The sequence below is a fragment of the Rhinolophus ferrumequinum genome, chromosome 12 (assembly GCF_004115265.2).
Source record: "Rhinolophus ferrumequinum isolate MPI-CBG mRhiFer1 chromosome 12, mRhiFer1_v1.p, whole genome shotgun sequence".
Lineage (NCBI taxonomy): Eukaryota > Metazoa > Chordata > Mammalia > Chiroptera > Rhinolophidae > Rhinolophus > Rhinolophus ferrumequinum.
This window is the reverse complement of record NC_046295.1, coordinates 71653654-71672375: the sequence shown is the minus strand read 5'-3', so window position 1 is coordinate 71672375 and position 18722 is coordinate 71653654. Positions and strand designations below refer to the sequence as shown.

Here is an 18722-nt window from a genome sequence, read left to right as displayed (position 1 = left end):
TGCACACCTACAAAATACCGGTCCTGGGATTTGCACTCAGGCCGTCTGACTCCAGAACTAGTATTTTCAGTACTGACTCGTTATTGAGTCTGTGACCCAGCATCCTGTGTCTGGGAACTTGCTCTAATGCCATACCTAGCACAAGTGCAGAGGGACTGTTTGCAATCAGAAAAGGTGGAAATATTCTTTGATGTCCATCAACTAGCGGTCTGCCAAAAATTCTTCTGTTCGTAAACTAGAAGAATTCTAGTTCGTAAACTATATAGTTCGTAAACTATATAGCTGTTATAAAGGGCCAGGTGGTCCTGTAAAGATATTCGTGACTGTGTTGAGGGGAAAAAGGCCACAGAACAGCATAAATAGTTTGGATCCATTTATATCAAATAGAGATGGAAAAGTATATAATTAGACACAGAAGGATGTAATCTGGATGTTCTCTCACCAAAATGGTAACCACGTATCCATGGTAACCCATGGAGAGGAAGGAGGAGAGGTTGATTTTTGTTTTTAATTGAGTATTGTTACTTTTGTAATTAAGACATTTAAAAAAATAGTATTGGTTATCTTAAACCAGTGAAATCACATTGACTTTCATTTTCTTTTTATATTCTTGAGTATCGCCCTCTATTTTAGTTTTATAGTGAGCGTGTGTTGTTTTATTAGAATAAAAATCACGAATGTGGTTTTCCTCTGTACATGATGAGAATCTGCACCCCGTTTTGTTATTTTACCACAAATAAGCCGAGGGCACAATATGAGTATCATGGCTCAGCGGGCCTTTGTCCCAGGGCTCAGCAACAGGACCAGAGCGCCTCAGCTTAACAGTAGCCTCCATTCAGTTTTAAACATCACAAGGAAGAAATTATAAAGTCATTAACCATAACGCGCCCCCACATACACACACACGCCCACTTCTGTAGTGTTTCCCCAAGTATTTTCCCTTCAGTTTTCTCTGTGGACTCCCAGAAATCCTACAAAGAGGACCTTACTGCCTTTCTCTCCACTTTACAGACTAGGAAACTGAGCCCCCGAGAGAGGACATGTGCTGCCAAGACCCCACAGAGGAACATGACACAGATGTGTCTGCAGTCAATGGCTTTCTCTTATTCTTGGTGCAAGAGGCAAAGGAAGTAGATGGGTGCCCCCTGGAGACAGGCGGAAACCAAGCCCCCCACCATAGCCCCCAGGTGTGCTTTTGCTCAAGATAGCAGAGCTCGGGAAGACCGGGCCCCCTGCCTCCTTGCCCTGACTCCAGGAGACAGAGCAGCTGAGGCTCACCTTGTAGAGCTTGGCCAGCTTGCGATTGGCTGCGTCCTCCTTGGCTGTGTCATCGGTACCCTCGGGCAGAGCTGGCTTGGGACCTAGCACCTGCAGAGATGGAGAGATGGAAGGGTGGCCATGAGCTCCCGGCAGCCTCATGCCCCGGGGAGGGGCCTGGACTCCTGAGAGAGCCCCGCTCTCCAGGCAGGCAAGGACCACACAGGCATCGATGGCAACCCTCCAGTTAGGGGAAGACCCCCTCTCCAGAGACGTCCTGCATCTCTTCACATGCCTCCTGTGTATGGAGCTCAACCAGATCGGCCTGGTAAGTCCTCTCCTCCCTGTAGCCCTGTCTCCAAGAGTTCTGAGACTGCCCTGCTTCTCTGTCTCCAGGACGGTCCTTCAACTGGTGCCTCCTTGGCCTTCTAAGAGTAACTACAGCTACTGAACATCTTCCACTATGTGCCTTTAAGGGATCTCATTTAATGTCACACGCACACCAGGAGGCACAGATTATCACTCTCGTTTTACAGAAGAGGAAACTGAAGTTCACAGAGATGAGGTGACTTGTCCACACTGCTGGGAGGTGGCCACATCAGAACTGGAACCCAGATCCCTGTGACGTGAGAGCCGATTTTTACTCTTCCATGTTGGTCCACCTCCGCCCCAACAGCCCCAGCTCACTGCCCCTCCCACGCCACGGACGGTGTGCAGTCTCCTCCCCATGACAGTCACCGTCTGCTCTTCCTAAAACCTGTAACTCAACGCAAGTCGGAGCCGAGTGGCATGGAGCAGAGCTCGCGGTCTCCCCGTTTTCCTGGTGAACTCCGCCTCTGCAGAGCAAAATGGCTGGTGATGGCACCACACAGTTGACTAAATGGGCCACACACGACCAGGAACGGTCAGAAGAGGAAAAGGGACTGGGTGTCGGGCGTATATTTCTGACCTGGCGTCAGCATCAGGCTTGCCCTCAAGAGAGGCTGAGACCCTCCTGCTCGGCTCCTTGGGAAGACCTGGCCCTCCCAGCTGGAGGGTGTGGCTTAAACCCCAGCAAACAGCAGGGCCTGGATTCCAGCCCACCTCCCAGGGGCGTCTGGGAGTTGTCAGGGAAGCTGTTCTTCCCCACTTTCTAGAGAGTTCCAGCTTGGTAGAAAAACAAATTCATCTCAAAGTTGCCTACTGAATGGAAGAAAGTAAACAGCATCCTTTCCCAGGCTCGGCAACCCCCCTGCACTCCTGGGATGGGGCTGTCGGTACCTGGAGCATTGCCTCAGGCTCGCCGCCCTCCTCAGACACGTGCACTTGGGCTCGGCCACTGCGCTCGTTGTCCCGGATGCCCTTGGACACTTGTGTAGCTTTCAGCCTCTCAAATCGATTGCTGTTGGAGCCACACCACTGGTAGATGTTCTGTAAGACAGGGACCCCGTATAAGGCAGTGCCCCAGCCTTCGCATAAGCCCTGCCCAGTAACAAGGACAGGAAGAGACAGTGTGGTGTGTGTAAACTCACCTTGTTTTCCGCTGGCCCAGGTGAGGGCAGGTGGAGCGTACACATGCACACATCTAAGGATAACAGGTGTGATCCCTGTGCACCAGGGTACGTGAGTGCATGGCTCGGGATATGTGTTTTTTCACAGGTGAAACTACACAGAGAATGTGTATAACAATGTTTGCCTGCTGGTGGGAGCGGAAATTGCTACAACCACTTTGCAAAACCATCTGGCCACAGCTACGAAAGCTCAGTCTATCGATATCCTATGGGCCCGCAATCCCCCTTCTAGGAACATAACCAACAAAAGTGTACCCAGATGTCCCCCAAAAGAGCTATTCTCAGTCAGAACCTGTTCTAACAAGAAGGTTCTGAAACACACCATGTATAATAGCCCCAAACCAGAAAACAGAAAGGATAAATAAATTGTGGCGTATTCAGCCAATTGAATTGTGCGTAGCAAGAAGAACGAACAATCTACAGCTAAAGGCAACAACATGGATGGACCTCAGAAGCAGAATGTTGAACAGAAGTCAAACATAAAAAAGAACGGTTCCATGTACATCAAGTTCAGAAACAGGCGGAACTACTCTGTGCTATTGAGAGAGTTCAGGGTAGGGGTTACCCTTGGGGGTGAAGGGACTCAAAGAGGACAAGAGGGGCCTTCTGGGGGCTGGTGAGGTTCTGTTTCTTGATCAGGGTGTTGGTTATATGGGTGTTCACTTTGTGAAATCCATACAGGTGTGCATTCAGGATTCACACACTCTTCTGTGTGCCTATAACCCTTTAATAAAAGCTTACACTCAGTAAGTGTGTGCCTACGTTTGCATGAACAGTACATCACGTGTATACATGAGTTCGGGGTGGAATGTCTGCCACGTCCATTTATAGGTTATGAGTGCATGCGGATTGGGGAGGGATGGGTACAAAGCATTACACATCTGTATGGTGGGCCTGGGTAAGTGCACCCCCCACACATTGCCACATACAGCTGTGAATGTGTAACTGCACGTCCGACACACACACACATATGTGGGTCCTTGAACAATACACCCAAATCCACTTGTGTGCCATGTCCATGCTTGGTGGGTGAGAGCCTATAGTTTTTGTACATGCCTTCCATGTATTTGGAAGTGAGTGACTATATGTAAAAAGGTACAGCAGATGTGTATATGAACACAATATGTCAGCGGGTCTGTATATCAATCAAAGTCCGAGTACACTGCGCCCGAGGTCTATTGGCATGTATATGATGGGCTGAGTCTACACGTGTGGGAGTCCATGCATGCCGGGCACATCTGTACCTCAGTCTTTACAGGTGTGTCTGACTCATGCCTAGAGCAGGTGTGTGCATGGGGGCTGCTGTTCCTGTGGCTTGCCCTGTCCATGCCTTTGCATGTGTTAACATGGGTGTTTTCTACCTCCCGAAGCCAGGCCAGAAGCACCTCAGTGGCCCCTGGGAAAAGGCAGGGCAGACTCACATTGCCCAGGTCCAGGATGAAGCAGTCGCCATTATTGAAGCTGTCCCAGGACACGGGTACCTCAGTGGCACGGACCACACGCCGCCCTTTGACCTGGAAGAGTCTCTGCACCACCACCTCATTGGGTACCACGTGCTTGAATCCTGATGCCACGCCTCCTTTCTGTTGGGTCAAGGAGATAGCGTCAGTCTCGGGGAGAGGGTCCAAAGAAGCAGATATGGGGGAAAAGAATAGGGTTGAGTTGAAGGAAATTCTGGCTGGACCAGTGGCCTTCCAGCAGATTCCCTACCACTACACCTTGTCACCCTTTTGAATCTTATACTCCACTGACAAGAACACAGGGCCATTTTCCTGAATCAAAAGCTGCAAACACTTCTTTCTCAAACCCAGCATTTCCCAAGGGGTGTTCTAAGGAACCCTAGTCCCCAAGACATTCTGCAAGGAAAAGGTTCCATGGGGGTGGAAGAAAAAGGCTTCCACTAGCGCCAGAAATGGGGCCACCCCATCCAGGCCCCTCTTTGCTGCCTCCCTTTCAGAGCGAAGCCAAGTCTGACTCTTGCCGCACAGACTCCATGACAGCGAGGAGACAATGGGAGCGAGTTTTAACTGGGTTCCTATTATGTCGACACACAGTAAACAATATGGAAACATTTGTGAAATGATAACGCCCACTGTGCGGGGCGTTTTGCATCATGTATGAGGCAGGTGTCATTATCCCATCTTACAGATAAGGAAAATGAAGCGCAAAAGTGAAGGGACGTGCCTGAGATCTCACAGCGAGTAAGGGCTGGAGCTAGGATTCAAACCCAGGTGTGTCTAAATCGACAGGTTCTTCCCCCAATATCAGGCTATCTTAGAGCAAACGTCACTAGGGTCACTCAGGATGGGAGGCAGGAACAAGCCAACTGTTCAGGGCAGTCTTTCAAGCAATGTTTTTCTGGTTGTGAGTGGAGCGGCCCCTGGTGGCCTTTCTTGGTATGAGCATGAGGCCTTTCAAGAGTATCCCCTGGGGCTCAGCAGGGTTGCCAAGGTGTTCACAGAGCCTTCTTCTGCCCTGCTTCAATGGCCCTCGTGCTGGGGGGCAGGTGAGGGAGGGCAGGTGAAGAGAAGATGAAACGCCCTGCGCTCACCTGCTAATGACTGCAGAGGATGCCACTCACTAAGTCCGTGCCATGGGCTAGGGCATCTGTTTTATGGACATGCAATGTGGTTCTCACAACAAGCCCTGAGGTAGGGACTCTCATTACCCCACTTCACAGGCAAGGAAACAAGTGGAAAGAGGGTAAGTCCCATGCCCAGGGTCCCAACTAGTTGATGGCAGTGCTGGGTTTTACCCCTAAACTTGCCCTTCCAGGAACCCGGCCGTGCCCAAGTCTGCCAGCCCAGGGACTACTGAGTGTCTGTGGGCAGCCCTGACCTGGGGACTTCATTCAGCTGGAGGTAAAGAGACAGTGGATCTGAAAAGTCTGACTGTTTCAATGGATTCCTCAGAGACAAGGAATGGGGAGACAAGGGAAAAGAAAGACCCTTAACTTTTTTTCAGTACATCTCTGAAATATTTTACTTGTTCAAGCAGGCCTTATATTTGATGTTTAAAAAAAAGAAACATTTTTTTTACAAGAAAATGGGTCGTTTTATGTCATAAATCTTGGTTCCAATAAATTTTCTGTATATAAATTTATAAAATAAAAGATTAATTGATTTTTAATTATTGTGGGTGTGTACTTCCTGATAAATTAATTTATCCTCTGATCAAGAAAATTAGACCTGGAAAGACTAGTTAACAAAAAACAATAAAAGCCAGCTCTGAAAAAAAAGAAAAGAAAAATGTATGAAGAAAAACAAAACAAAAAAACTAAAAAAAAAAAAAAAAAGGAAGAAAGTAAAAAGAAAAGCTCTTAGAAGACATTGGTGGATCTATAACCACAGGGGACAGAAATTTTTTGAAATTTTTACTCTTTTCCACTACTTCTACTATAATCTTTAGCATTGATTGTTGCTTTATGGTCTAATCATTAGGTGGGCAGAGATTGACACCAAATTACTTGAAAAAAATTCAATAGGATAAATTGTTTTAAAAGCTACTTTCCAAATATAGTTCTATATGTATATGAATATACATATCTATATGTTCATATACAGAGAGAGAGAAAAACTACCCGCCATTTGGGGTACATCTCCAATCATGGGGGACTTTTACTTTTCAAAACCTGTGTTTCTATGTTTGATATTTCACAATAAGCTTGTATCACTCTTGTAGTCAGAAGAAGGAAAAATCTATAAAGATTTATATTTTTTAAAATGTTAAATTGTTTATAAAACAAAGAAAAACATAGCGATTGGGGCCGAACCCCTCCACCCTCTAAACACAGGGTTCATTAATCTAAGAAATAAGAAAGGGACGGGAAGGGTTCAAGTGATTCTGTGAGTTTCCCATCTAGGATCAGCCCAGCCCAGCCTTGATTGTTTGAATAAAGGGTTTCAAATAACTCAACCCAGAGGGGTCCCTAGGGTTCTGTCTGAGAGTAGAGAGTGAAGGAGGAAAAGAAGGAGGGGTGGGGGGCGGGGGTTGACTGGGACGGGATCAACGGATTCTGAAAAGTGCAGTGACTTTTAAAAGGAGTTGGAGGTTGCAGAACAAGATGAGCCAGGCCCTGTGACAGCCCTCTCTAGTATCTCCTGTCCCTTCCCTGCCCCTTCTCACAACCGAGGACAGAATTGGCTCTGAGGTGCAGGCTTTCACAGGAACAAGTCTTGCGTAACAAGCTCTGCTCCTTGGGGATCTATAATTGATAAGGGCGCCAGGCCAGAACCTTGGGCTGGGCCAGCCAAGTGCGGGGGCAGCCGGAGGACTTGGCAGGGGGTAGAAAACAGGACCGGCCTTGGACCTCATATTTTCACCAGGAACAGGGTCTTCCAGAACTGATGTCCCAAATCCAGGCCCAAGTTGGGAACCCGCCCCCTGGACCATTCCCAAGTTTGGTCCAAGAACATCCTGAAAAAATCCCCGGAGGGTAGGGGAGCCTTGCTAAACATGACCTAGGCTCTACCTGAGCTAAGATCAGAGACCAGGAGACCTAGAAATGTCCACTCTGAACCACCTCCATGCTAGCCCTTCATCCAGGTTTGAATCCCAGCTCCATCACTTACCAGCTGTGCAAGTTGCTTAACTTGTCCACACAGCAACAATAAGCAGGGTTATTTATTTATTTATTTAAGGAAGGCGCAGCTCACAGTGGCCCATGCAGGGATCGAACCGGCAACCTTGGTGTTATTTAGCACCACGCTCTAACCAATTGAGCTAACCGGCCACCCCAATTATTATATAATTGATCAATGTTTGCTGAATGGATGACAAATGGGGAACGTGTCAGGGCACACACCCAGAAGCACACAACTGGTCCAAAGCCTCAAAGCAGTTACAAGAGTGGCCTTGGGACCATAAACCTTAATCTCTCTGGCTCCTGGTCAAGTGCTCTTTCTGCTCCCTATTCCAGGAACTACAAAAAAGCCTGGTCCTTCTCCAGGTCAGGGGCCTGGGTTCCAACCTTCTTACCTCTCCTTCAAGGTACCAAGGGGCCCAAGGTACCAAGGGAGAAGCCCCAGAAGGGGCTTTGTAAGTAGAAGGTAGAGCCGGACAGCTCAGGATTAGCAGCTGTGAGCACCAGTGAACCAGCAAACATGGGGCACTGGTAGGTTCCCGGGAATCCAGTCCACCTCTGCCCAGCCCAGAGCTGAGGCCCTGTTCCCAGGATACACCCTGCCCATATCTGTCTCACCAGCATGTTCCCATCATCCAATTCCTTGTGCCTCACCTGGGCAGAAAGGGTCACCACAGAGGACCCTGAGGTCCAGAGAGGGACGATGACTTTTATAAAGTCACACAACATATCAGTGGCACAGACTTGGCTTAAGAGGCAGGTTGGTGTAGTGGAAAGCATGCTGGGAGTCAGGCGATCTGGGTTCTGGTCTTAGCTCTGGGACTGACTTGCTGTGTAACCCTGAACTAGTTGTTTAACCTCTCTGTGCCTCAGTTCCCCTCTATCCCGTAAAATAAGAGATTTGGACTCTGACATTAAGGTCCATCTGGCTATCAAAGCTTGTGATCCTCTCCCTATCCTAACCAAAGAGAACCCCAGCTCTGCAAAACTACAGCTTTTCCTGAGCCCTTCCAAGCCAAGCCCTGTGCAAGGCATTTCCCAGCTACACCTTTACCAAATCCTCTCCACAGGCCTGAAGGGCAGGTACAACTGGCTCTTGTGTTACCAGAGAGGAGAAGGAGGCTCAGGGAGGCCAAGTGGCTTGCCAGAAGTCACACAGCATATTAGGGCACAGCTTCTCAGGACTCCTAGCTTGGCTTTGCTCAGCCCCACCTGGCTGGGGACTGGGGGAAAGATCTGTGTTGGTTCAGACTCTTCAAAGTTCAAGTTCAAGGGGGATTCTTCTAATGAACAGAAAGAAGAACGTCATCAAGGGCGCCCCTTTCAAATATCTAACATGGGCACTCTGTCGGCAGGGCCAAAGATCTAAGGGGTGCAGGAACAGGACTAGGTCCACGCCCCTGGCAAGCGAGGGGCTAGGTTTCCACCCATGGCCTACACCTTGCTACTGGGGCTAGGAAGAAAACCCTGTGAGACGATGGGGAATTTTCTTCTCTCCATTTTAAGATAAGGAACCAGAGGCTCACAGAGGAATTGTGATTTGTCCAAGGTCACACAGCTAGGAAGGGTCCAGGATTCAAACCCAGGGCTGGCCAATGCCAAAGGCTGAGCTCTGACCTGTCTTCTGACATCTCCCCACAGGACTGAAAGATGGGTGGACCTGAATGTATCCTGCCATTGGTGCATTTGTCCCTGCCGCCCAGGACCCACCTGGTATTTGAGGCCAGACTTGAAGTAGCCGAGGAACGTGGCCGACTCGAAGCCCTGGACCTCGCGGTGTTGCACGGCCCGACCGTTCAGGTAGTCGTCCAGCTGCACGGTGAAGATGGCAGCTGCTCCACTCTCATCCTGGGTACACTCATTGCCTAGGCGACATTCGAGCAGCGTAAGCCTGGCTTCCGGAGAGTAGTCCCAGCCTCCTGTGGAGGACTCTGGAGCCCCCAGCACGGAGCAGGCCTGGCTGTACAAACTGGGCAAGCCCCTCAGTTAATCCATCTACATAATGGGGGAGGCGGGGGCCGGACTCCATGGTCTCTGAGTCCTCTCAGCTCTAACACGTTCCCCTCCGCTCACCTCTCTCCCTCATTGCCCTGCACTCCCTCTCAGCCCTCCTGAGCGTGATGTCAGGCCTGGGAGCGTGGGCTCAATTCACACATTAGGAAACGGACGCTCAGCAGGCGCAGGACTTACAGTCACACTACAGAGCTGTGGCAGGGACTCCAGGCTCCCAACTCTGAAGGGTAAACTGAGGCATGGCTGGAGACGGGCCAGGGAAGCTGTGGAGCAGGTCCAGGGTCCCCAAGTCACCCCCAATTCTGAGTGCTACACTAACTCGTTTACCCCTCCCAACACCCCTTCGAGGTAGTGTGGCACTGCCACCATCATGTCCCCTTTCCAGAGGGACTGAGTGCCTTTCCAAAGGGCAGGGCTGGGCTCTGAACTCGGGCAGGCTGGCGCTAGAGTTTGGGGACACATAATCACCAGCCAAGGGCCTGGGACCTACTTGATGCTCAGTAGTCACTTAGCTCCCATGGGCGTCCCCCTGGGGACCATGCCTCAAAGGTCTGTGCTTTATGGGAGTGGGGCCTGGGGTGGGGGCGGGCCTCACCCAGCCAGTAGTGCAGGTCGTACTGCAGGTTCCCATTCCGCAGCTGCACTGTCTTCAGGATGACATAGGCATCGCCTGTGTAGAAGTTTCCGTAAAGGTTGGGGGGTACAGGTACCAGGTCGAACTTCTCCACACGCCAGATCTGCAGACCAGGCACCTTTCCGGCCTTGAGGAACTCGGGGTGTTCCACCACCATGCTGCCGGGCTGGAAGAGACAGGGCGGAGCCTGAGCAGGGGTGGGGGCCCTGGCGGGGAGAGACCCCGGGCATGAGGGAGGGTGGTTTCCAGCACCAAGAGCATCCCACTTGAGCCTCTGACTCTCCCCACCCCCGAGGCAAGTCTAACCCCTTCTACAACCCCTGTCTCAAGGGGTGAGCAAACAGGGAAGAGTTTAGGCTCCAAACCCTGCCCTTGGCCAGAGAGTAATCAGTTCTCCAATCATGGGGAGACAAAGGGCTCCAGCTCCCTTCTCCTTCCCTTCTTAGTGCCAATTGGATGGGACAGCTGAGGCACAGAGAGGTGAAGTGACTCTGCCAAGGACCCCCAGCCAGAAAATGGCATGGCAGGGATTGCCCCAAGCTCCAAGAGCACGAGCTCTGGGACCATGAAAAGAGCCCCTCGGATGGCAGTGGTAAAGCTGGGGGTCCCCAGGAGCTCAGCATTGTTCCCTTCCAGTATCCTCAGTGACTCTTAGAACTAGAAGGGTCTTCAGAGAGCTCCTCATCCAACCCCATTCTGCAGATGGGGAAACTGAGGCCCAAAGTGGGGAGGGGACTGGCCCACGGTCACACAGCCTGTTTGTTTTTGCTCTTTGGAAATGGGAAGATATCCCATGCCCTGTCCATGTCCCCATCACATCCCCAAGAAGGGCCTAAATGACTTAGCCCAAGTGGCCTCCTGCGCTGTCTGCCTCCTCCCTTCTGCCCCCCAATACCCCATCCCCAAGTCCCATTTCTTAGAAAAGGCAGAGAGGATGCAGCTGGGGTCTGCAGGAGCCTGTTGGAGATAAGGAGGTCAGGAATGGGGGAAAGGCCATCAGACATGCACGGGGCTAGAGATGGAGCAGAGTGAGACGGTTAGCCTGAGGCCAAAGGGCAGAAATCAGCAGGCACAGGTCACCTGGCCGGAGGACAGACCTGATGGGAGAAGTCAGAGAAACCGGACAAGGAGAACTCAGGCAGAGGGGTGAAGAAACGCAAAAAGGAAACAGGAGAGAAGAGGAAAAACCAGACAGGGCAGAGGAGAGATCAGAGAGGGGAGAATAAATAAGAGTAACAACAATAAGCACACAGAGGTGACATCATACAAAACAAAGGGAGAAAATATTGGAGAGGGAGGGAAATATCAGATGAGAAAGAGGAATCTGAAATGGAAGCAATAAGAAGAGGGAAGAAGAGAAATCAGGCAGAGGGAAGGAAAAACCAGATGAGGAAAAGGAGAAATCAGGCAGCAGGGATGGATAAGACATCAGAAGGCGGCAAGGGAAAAGAAATCCGGCCAAGGTGAGGTTAGCCTCTAGGGAGGTTAACAGCCAGGTCCCCGAGGCTCCCACCCCCATCAACGGGAGCCCGGGAAGCAGCAAGAGATACTTACAAAGCAACAAAACAGTTTATCCATTCTAGACCTGAATTACTCCCCTTTTCCTAGCGCTGTATCTGCAAGAACTTACAATAGAGAGTTACTCTGGGAACCCCCGGTCCCCCTGGACACTCACCCGCGCCTCGGACGCCCGGCCCTGGGATGCGGGTGTCTGGGCCGCCCCCCGCGACGCGGTGGCCGCACGGGCCGGCGGCGACAGCACGCACAGCGCCAAGACCAGCGCGCCAAGCAGGGCGGGCGCAGAGCGGTGCGGAGCCATGGCGGCGATGGCAGCAGAAGACCCAGTCAGCAGCCACCGCCTTCGGGTCGCTCACTTTAAGTAGCCACCCGCCCATCGCATCCAAGCCGGGAACGCCCTGCAGGGAGGGCGCGGGGCAGGGTTGGGCCCCAGCGGGGCCGGGAGGGGCGGGGATCTGGCCTGGATTTTGGAGACATCGGGGTTCCCATCGGACCAAACCCACTGGGCGTGGCCGCCCCTTCACCCCAGCTCCAGGGCAGAGCCCAAGCACAGGGGCTGGCATACAGCAGGCGCTAAGTCTATGGATGCTAAATGGGAGAATTCACGAACGGCAGGGAGCCCAGCTCAGCGTCCTGTGAGACCCACGCAAGACCCCAACCCAATCTGCACCTAACGTCTCCAGGACTTATTGTAGGTTCACCACGCCTCATACGAGGGTTGACACATGACATCCTTTACAGAGTGGGTATATCGGCAGGCCCATTTTACAGAGGGGGGAAACTGCCGCGAATAGCCCGGCCACCTGCACACCGGGACATGGTGCAGCCAAGATTTGAACCCAATCAGTCTGGGTGGCCCAACTCCCAGGAGCTAGGGGCAGACTGGACCGGGAGTAAACAGAACTTAGCGGGGGGGGGGGGGGGGGGGGGGGGGGTGTGGCGGGAGGGGGTGTCCGGCAGACCTCTCCACTCCTGCAGTTGCAGGTTCTTCTACAGCATTCAAGACTGCCTTTCTTTTTTATTTTTCAACAGTTTTCATTTTTTAAAACTTATTTTTTATCAAAGATTAAAGTCACATATTTGTACAGAGTTACTTCTCCCCAGGGGCAACCACTTCTATCTACCCCCTTTAGCTGATGATTTCAGTGTTTACCTTCATGTCTTAAATAACAAAACCTGTTGCATCTTGTAGTTGTTTTTGTTTTGGTTTTTGTGTTTTGTTTTGTTTTTCCAGTTCTAGGTCCTATCTATTGGCTCCCCCTGGGAAGACAAGGTTTTAAGCCTTGTCCCCACTCACAGGCTCCCTTCCCGTTCCTCCACCCTCCCACTCGTGAGGCAGAGTCACTGCATTAGGAGAAGGACTCTTCAGACTCTCTTAATCCTGCCAATCCCTCTCTCCTCCCTCCCATCACACTGCTCATCTATGTCCAAGTTCTCTTTGCATCCCAGATCTCCCCGTCTCCCAAAAGCCTGGAGGGACGTCAGGAAAGAGAAATGGGGAGTTGGAGACCTAGCTCTGACTCCCACCACTGTGTGTAAGTTACTTTCCTTTTCTATGACTGTCTCCTCATCTACTAAATGGGTACAGTAGCTGCTGAGGACTAAATCAATCTCTGTGTATGTGTGAAAATGGCCTGGCCTGCAACCAGGTAAACGGGAGTTCCCGTCCCCTTCCCCACAGCTATGGTCCCCTGTCCCAGCCCCTCCTGGAGCCCCAGCTTCTATCTAATCAGTGGCAATTGGACCTCGGCCCTCCACAACTTCTTTCTACCGAAGTGGGTCTGTGGGACAGATAAAGGGGTAAGGGAACACACACACACAGAGGATTCAGATCGGAAGGAGAGTAAGAAGACTTCATAGAGAAAGGAACTTGTGACCACGGCGTTGAAGGAGAAGGAGGAGGGAGACTAAGAAGAAAAGGCGTTTTCAGGGCAGGAACAGCAGGGACAAAGGGCAAGCAAAGGAACGCAAGCAGTGGATAAGGAGGGGTCCAGTCTGAAACACAGGGAAAAAGAGGAGCCGAGGCGGGGAGAGGGCGGCAGGAGTCACAGGGCTCGAGCGTTACACTGAAGAATCTGAACTTTATATCTGGGTGTCTGTGGGGAGCCACAGAGAGATGCCAAGTTCTCAGGGCTGCCTGTCTAGGCCCTGGCCCAGGGAGCCTGCAGTGGGCCAGTTCAGGCCTAAATTCAGACAGTTCTTCCCTCTCTTTAGGCATTTGGGTGATTATAAAAACCCCACAGTTGTAAAACAAACAAACAAATAAACAAAGAAAACCCACAGTTGTCATATGCTCTGATGGAAGCATAAACCGGCTTCACCTCTCTGGGTAGCAATTTGATTATCCAAATTCGAAACACACGAGGCAACAACAGATCCACTTTCTTCAGAATTACTTACAAAGGAACACAAAAATACATGTGCAAGGATGTTCACTGAAGCATTGTTTGAGGAAAACTGGAAAGGACCCAAATGTCCTGGTTAAATAAATTACGGCGATGCCATACAATGGACCTCTCTGCAGCTGTGAAAACACAATGAGCTAGATGTGATTGTGCCTGGCACATAGTAGGCACTCAAGCACGGAGAGCTGTCCAAGGGCAAAAAAGCAAATTGTACGACTGCAGTATGACTCCTCTCCTTTTTTATAAGGGTGTCTGTGTTTGGATACATCCTTCAAAAGTCAAGAAGGACAAATGCCAAACTGTCAAGGTGGTTTGCTTGGAAGAGATGAGAACAGAGAATTTCCACCTCTGATACTGTCGTGATAGCCTGAGGCGGCAGTGAGCCCCTCGATCACTGCACTCAGCAGGAGGACACATTTTAGGGTGATGACAACATTCTACCCTGGATTATGGGGATGACTGCACAACTGAAAAATCTACTAAAAATCGGAGCGCTGTATGCTTACAATGGGTGAGTTGTTATGGTATGTAAATCATACCTCAATACTCTTGCTGAAAATAAAAAAAAAATGAAAACTTGCTCTGGGAGTTGAAACTATTTACAAATATGTATCCAATGCAATTGATGATTTTTAATGAAACACTGATCTAGAAAAAAGTCCTTTTCAAAATGTATAGTGATGCCTGCTCATTAGAGAATTTGGAAAATCCAAACAAGTAGGAAAAAGAAATGTCCTGTCATCCCAGCCCCCAAGAGCGAAGTGGAGCTGGCAGCTGGCAGCTGGCCCACGTCAGCAGTCCCTTCTTGGAGCACTGTGGCTCTGACCTCCCCACTGGGTGATTAACGGAGGGTGTGGTCTTGGGCCCAGGGGTCTGACAAGCAGCCCAGGGTCACTGGCCCTCAGGTTAATGGTCACAAAGGCCTTGCAGCTTTGCCTGCCACATCTGAGTAGCTCTGGAGCCTGGGCCCTCAGCATTGGAGACCTGGTGAATGGGCCCTGGGCCCTGCCCTCCGGAAGCCCACAGCCTGGAAACTCTACTTGGTAGAGATGTGTGGAGCCTTTCATGGGGGCAACATGGTCTTATGCTGCTCCCTGCCTGGAAGAGGATATATGGGTTCAGGAGAGTGGGGGACTTGGGTGTGAGAGAAAGATCCCAAGGTAGAAAGGAAGAGGCCCCACTGCTAGGCCTGGCTCTGCCACTGACTTCCTGGGTGATTTGGGGCAAGTCACTGCCCCTCTCTGAGCCTCGGGGTCTCCATTGCAAAAGATGAGATAGGTCCCTATGCTATTTCCAGCTCCAGCATTCCCAGATCCTGGCTGTGCAACCACATCCAGAACCTACATGTCTCTGAGCCTCAAGGTTCTTATCTGTAAAATGGTACTGGACCAGGTCATCTGTACAGGTACTTCTGAATCTGACAGTCCAGCACCTGTCCTGCAGAAGGAGGCATTGCCATCACCATGCCACCTCTCCTCTGGGCCCAGACATCTCTGGGAGAAAAGAGGGAGGAAAGGAGAGGGGGGGTCCAAGGCTGAGTCTCCTCATAGCAACCAGTGTACATAGACATTCAAATTCCCATTTTACAGATGGGGAAACAGACTCAGGGAGGTTCGGTCACTTGCTCAGGGCCACTCAGCTGGAAGGAGGCATTCCTGAGATTCAGACACAAGTGTGGCTGGCTCTAGTCTCTAAGGTCTATCTGGGGAGATGAAGCAGGGCCTCCTGGCACCATCCAGCCTGGACAGGGAGCAAGTGTCCTTTCCAGGTAAAGGGTTGCAGTTGCTAAATCAGCCAAAGGCAAGCCACGCCTGGCAGCCAGCAGTCTCTGGGGCAGCCGTCCCCACCACACCCCCCAGGCCAGGGCAGGAGGCTGGACCGGGAAAGCCCTCTGCCCTCCACACACCTGTGTGAGCACCCAGGACAAAGGCATGTCTTAGGAAGAAGCTCAGGCTGTGGCCACTGAATGGACAATGGCCTGTGACACTTACATCCTAGGCCACTCATGGGCACTCAGGCCAGTCACGGTTACTGTGAGTTGAGAGGCAGCCTGGCTCTGCTGCCACTCGCTCTGTGAGCATGTCCTCAACCCTGCCCTTCTCTGGACTCCAGAGGTCCCCTGGTCTTGGTTGTTCCTGGCTCCTACCCGGTACCATGAACAAAGTAGGCAGTTTTTCAGTGTCTGCCACAGGAAGAAGCCGTACAGCCCACGATCCTCCCCTGCAGTTGGACCCAGGATGGCCGCGGGCTTCGGCCCTGCCTCCTCTGTGACCTTAGGCTAGTCTCCGTGTCTCTCTGGTGTCCCAGGGCAGTTACCAGAGCCTGGAGGAGGCGGCCTCACCCTCCGCCCCTGGCCACAGTGTACACAAGGCCTTGGCCAGGGCTGGAAGACGCCGCCCTGTTCTTTTCTCTTCACCTCAAACAAAGTTGTTTTTTATTTCCCAGCAGCTGGCCACTCATGGGAAGCCTCCTGGAGTTTGTTTGCTGTTCTCTGGGTCCTCCTGGGAACACCCGCCCCTCTGGCCCAGGATTTTGCTAATTGGGACAATGGTAAACAAAGAAGCAAGTAATAAAACTCAGTGAAACTGGACAGGGCTGCAGGGAGGTCTGGAGAGCCCCCGTGGACCTGAAAGGATGTGTGTTTTAGAATTTGGGAGACTCAGTTCCTTGAAGTGACTCAGTTTTCTTATCTAAAAAACGGGGAGAATGATACCTAGCTCACGAGGCAGTGAGGAGGCCCCTCACGGGGCCTGACACACGGTAAGAGCTCCCCAAAAGTTAGAACCCTTCTTCTTGAACTATCTGGTTTCTTCGCAGAGGCCTTTATTCAGCATCCGCACACCGTGTGGGAACAGTGGAGCAGGAGAAAGGTTACAGACTCCACAGGGAGATTCTAGAGTTCAGGTCTGGGCTGTGTCACCTGGAGCAAGTTACTTCCCCCTCTGAGCCTTGGGTGACTCATTTGTAAACAGGGATAGTGGTGTCCAGTTGCAGGGTGGTTGGGAGCTCTGGAGCAAGAGTAGCGTTGGGGGCCATTGCGCAGCACAGGACTCATTAGCAGGACTCACTGGGCATCCTGTCTTTGCAGATGACGACACCAAGAACAAAACCGGGACTTCTCAGAATCAACAGCAAGTCCCTGGCAGAGCAGACCGAGGCCCCGGGTCCCTTGGTGACCAGATCAGAGCTGAGGCCTGTGTCCTGTGCCAATGACAGCGCTCACGCTAAGGGCCAGCTGGATCTCTGTGTGGGCCCAGCCTATCCTGGGTGTGGACAGCTTTTGGGGAGATGGCCAGTGGGGTTTGGCTGAAGCCACCTCTAGGAGGCCGACTATTCCAGGGACCAAAGCCACGGGCCTTTTCCCAGCTTCTGGAGGCAAGCCCACCTTGGCTGAGAGCCAAGGCAGGACATTCGGAAGGGGCCAGGCCCCGCCACTTCCTGACCCCGTGCCCTGGAAGCTGCCAGATTTGGCCATGGGTACGAGCCCAGCACCCTTCCTGCCACGGCCCACTTCACAGTCTGTCTCCCCTTTCCTGGGGGAGGAAGCACGGTGGGCCAGCAGCTCGGCTGTAAACAGCTGCAAACAACTACATCATAGCCCATCTGGCACCCCTCTTCTCGTCTGACACCCCTCATCTTGCCGATAGGGGAGCCCAGGCACAAACAAATCAGCAGCAGGACACAGAGGCCCAACTGCAGGCGCTGAGGCCGCAGGACCAGTAGAAAGTGGGACCGTCTCTGTCTGCAAACCGCCTGGGAAGGCAGGGCCTAAGGGGCCCCAGCCAGAGCCAGGATGAGCAGGAGCCGCGGGAGGCAGCCCTGCTCCATAGAGCGAAAGGCTTTCCAGGAGGGAGAAAAGCGATGTGCATGATGACTGTGGAAGACGCTCCCGCCAGGAACATCTGGGTCTAAATTCCTGACCCACCACTTCCTAAGTGTGGTGTGAGCAGGTCGCTTCTGCTCTCTGAGCCTCCACTTCCTCATCCGTACCATGGGGATTATAATACTCTTCCTAGGGTGGTTGTGGGAATTTAATAAGGTCAAATACGTGTGGGGCTTTGCACAGCGCTGGGCGCAGAGTATGCACTATATAGGAAGCTACGATTATTGTTAGTTGAGTATTTGGGAAAGTTTCTCTCTCTCTGAGAGGCTCAAGCTCCTTATGTATGAAACTGGTGTAAAAGTGCCTTTCTCGAAAGCGAATGGAAAGGATAGAATGAGACCATAAATGTGGAAGATCCTCAGACCATGCCTGGCATAAAACAGATGTTCAAAAATGCCAGTTTCCTTCGGTCAGGAGCAGGAGCTGAGGCCGGTGAGCTCAGGATGCCGAGAATGGATGAGGGATGCCTGACCTCCCGGCCAAGAGAATACAAGGAATGTCGGGGGTGATTTTGGACAGAGCTCAAATCCCTACCATGGGGAGGTGGGGGGAACTGGGCGAGTGGCCCTCCTGTGGCACTTCACTTTCCTCCTCTGTAGAATGGGGTGAGGGTCCCTGCCTTGTGGGGAGCCTGGGAGGGCTGAAGGAGCCCAGGCACGGTGCTTGGCACACAGCCAGCGCTCAATTACCGTAACATCCAAAGACGAGCCCCAGCACATGTCCAGGCCCTGCACACATCCAGCTCACGGGCCCCTACACCCACCCTTGACCTCTACCTCTCTGTCCCTGCATCTGAAGGAGGGGAGAGTTGGAGGGTCCCAGCCAAGGCCCTGAAGCCCAGGGTGGTGGCTGGTGCCAGGGATGGGGAGGCATCTCAGGA

At 51.8% G+C, this 18722-nt stretch overlaps 1 protein-coding gene and 1 non-coding gene across 5 annotated transcripts in view; both read right to left on the bottom strand.

The window, feature by feature from the left end:
• The window catches only part of GSN (gelsolin), a 52384-nt gene that overhangs the window by 14862 nt on the left and 18800 nt on the right, over nt 1-18722 (bottom strand). For 2 of the 4 annotated variants that reach the window (XM_033122428.1, XM_033122429.1), the window contains 5 exons: nt 9998-10202; nt 9100-9254; nt 4229-4390; nt 2518-2667; nt 1279-1368 (listed from right to left, as the gene is read on the bottom strand). In XM_033122428.1, the coding sequence (XP_032978319.1) occupies nt 1279-1368; nt 2518-2667; nt 4229-4390; nt 9100-9254; nt 9998-10193 (753 nt within the window). In that variant the 5' untranslated portion in view covers nt 10194-10202. Of the gene's footprint in view, nt 1-1278; nt 1369-2517; nt 2668-4228; nt 4391-9099; nt 9255-9997; nt 10203-11590; nt 11657-11711; nt 11898-18722 lie in introns of those variants that run through there. The other 2 variants (XM_033122425.1, XM_033122427.1) reach the window with 2 other exon arrangements.
• Nucleotides 7465-7539, bottom strand: TRNAF-AAA (transfer RNA phenylalanine (anticodon AAA)). Its single transcript has one exon. It is a non-coding gene; the product is annotated as a tRNA-Phe (tRNA).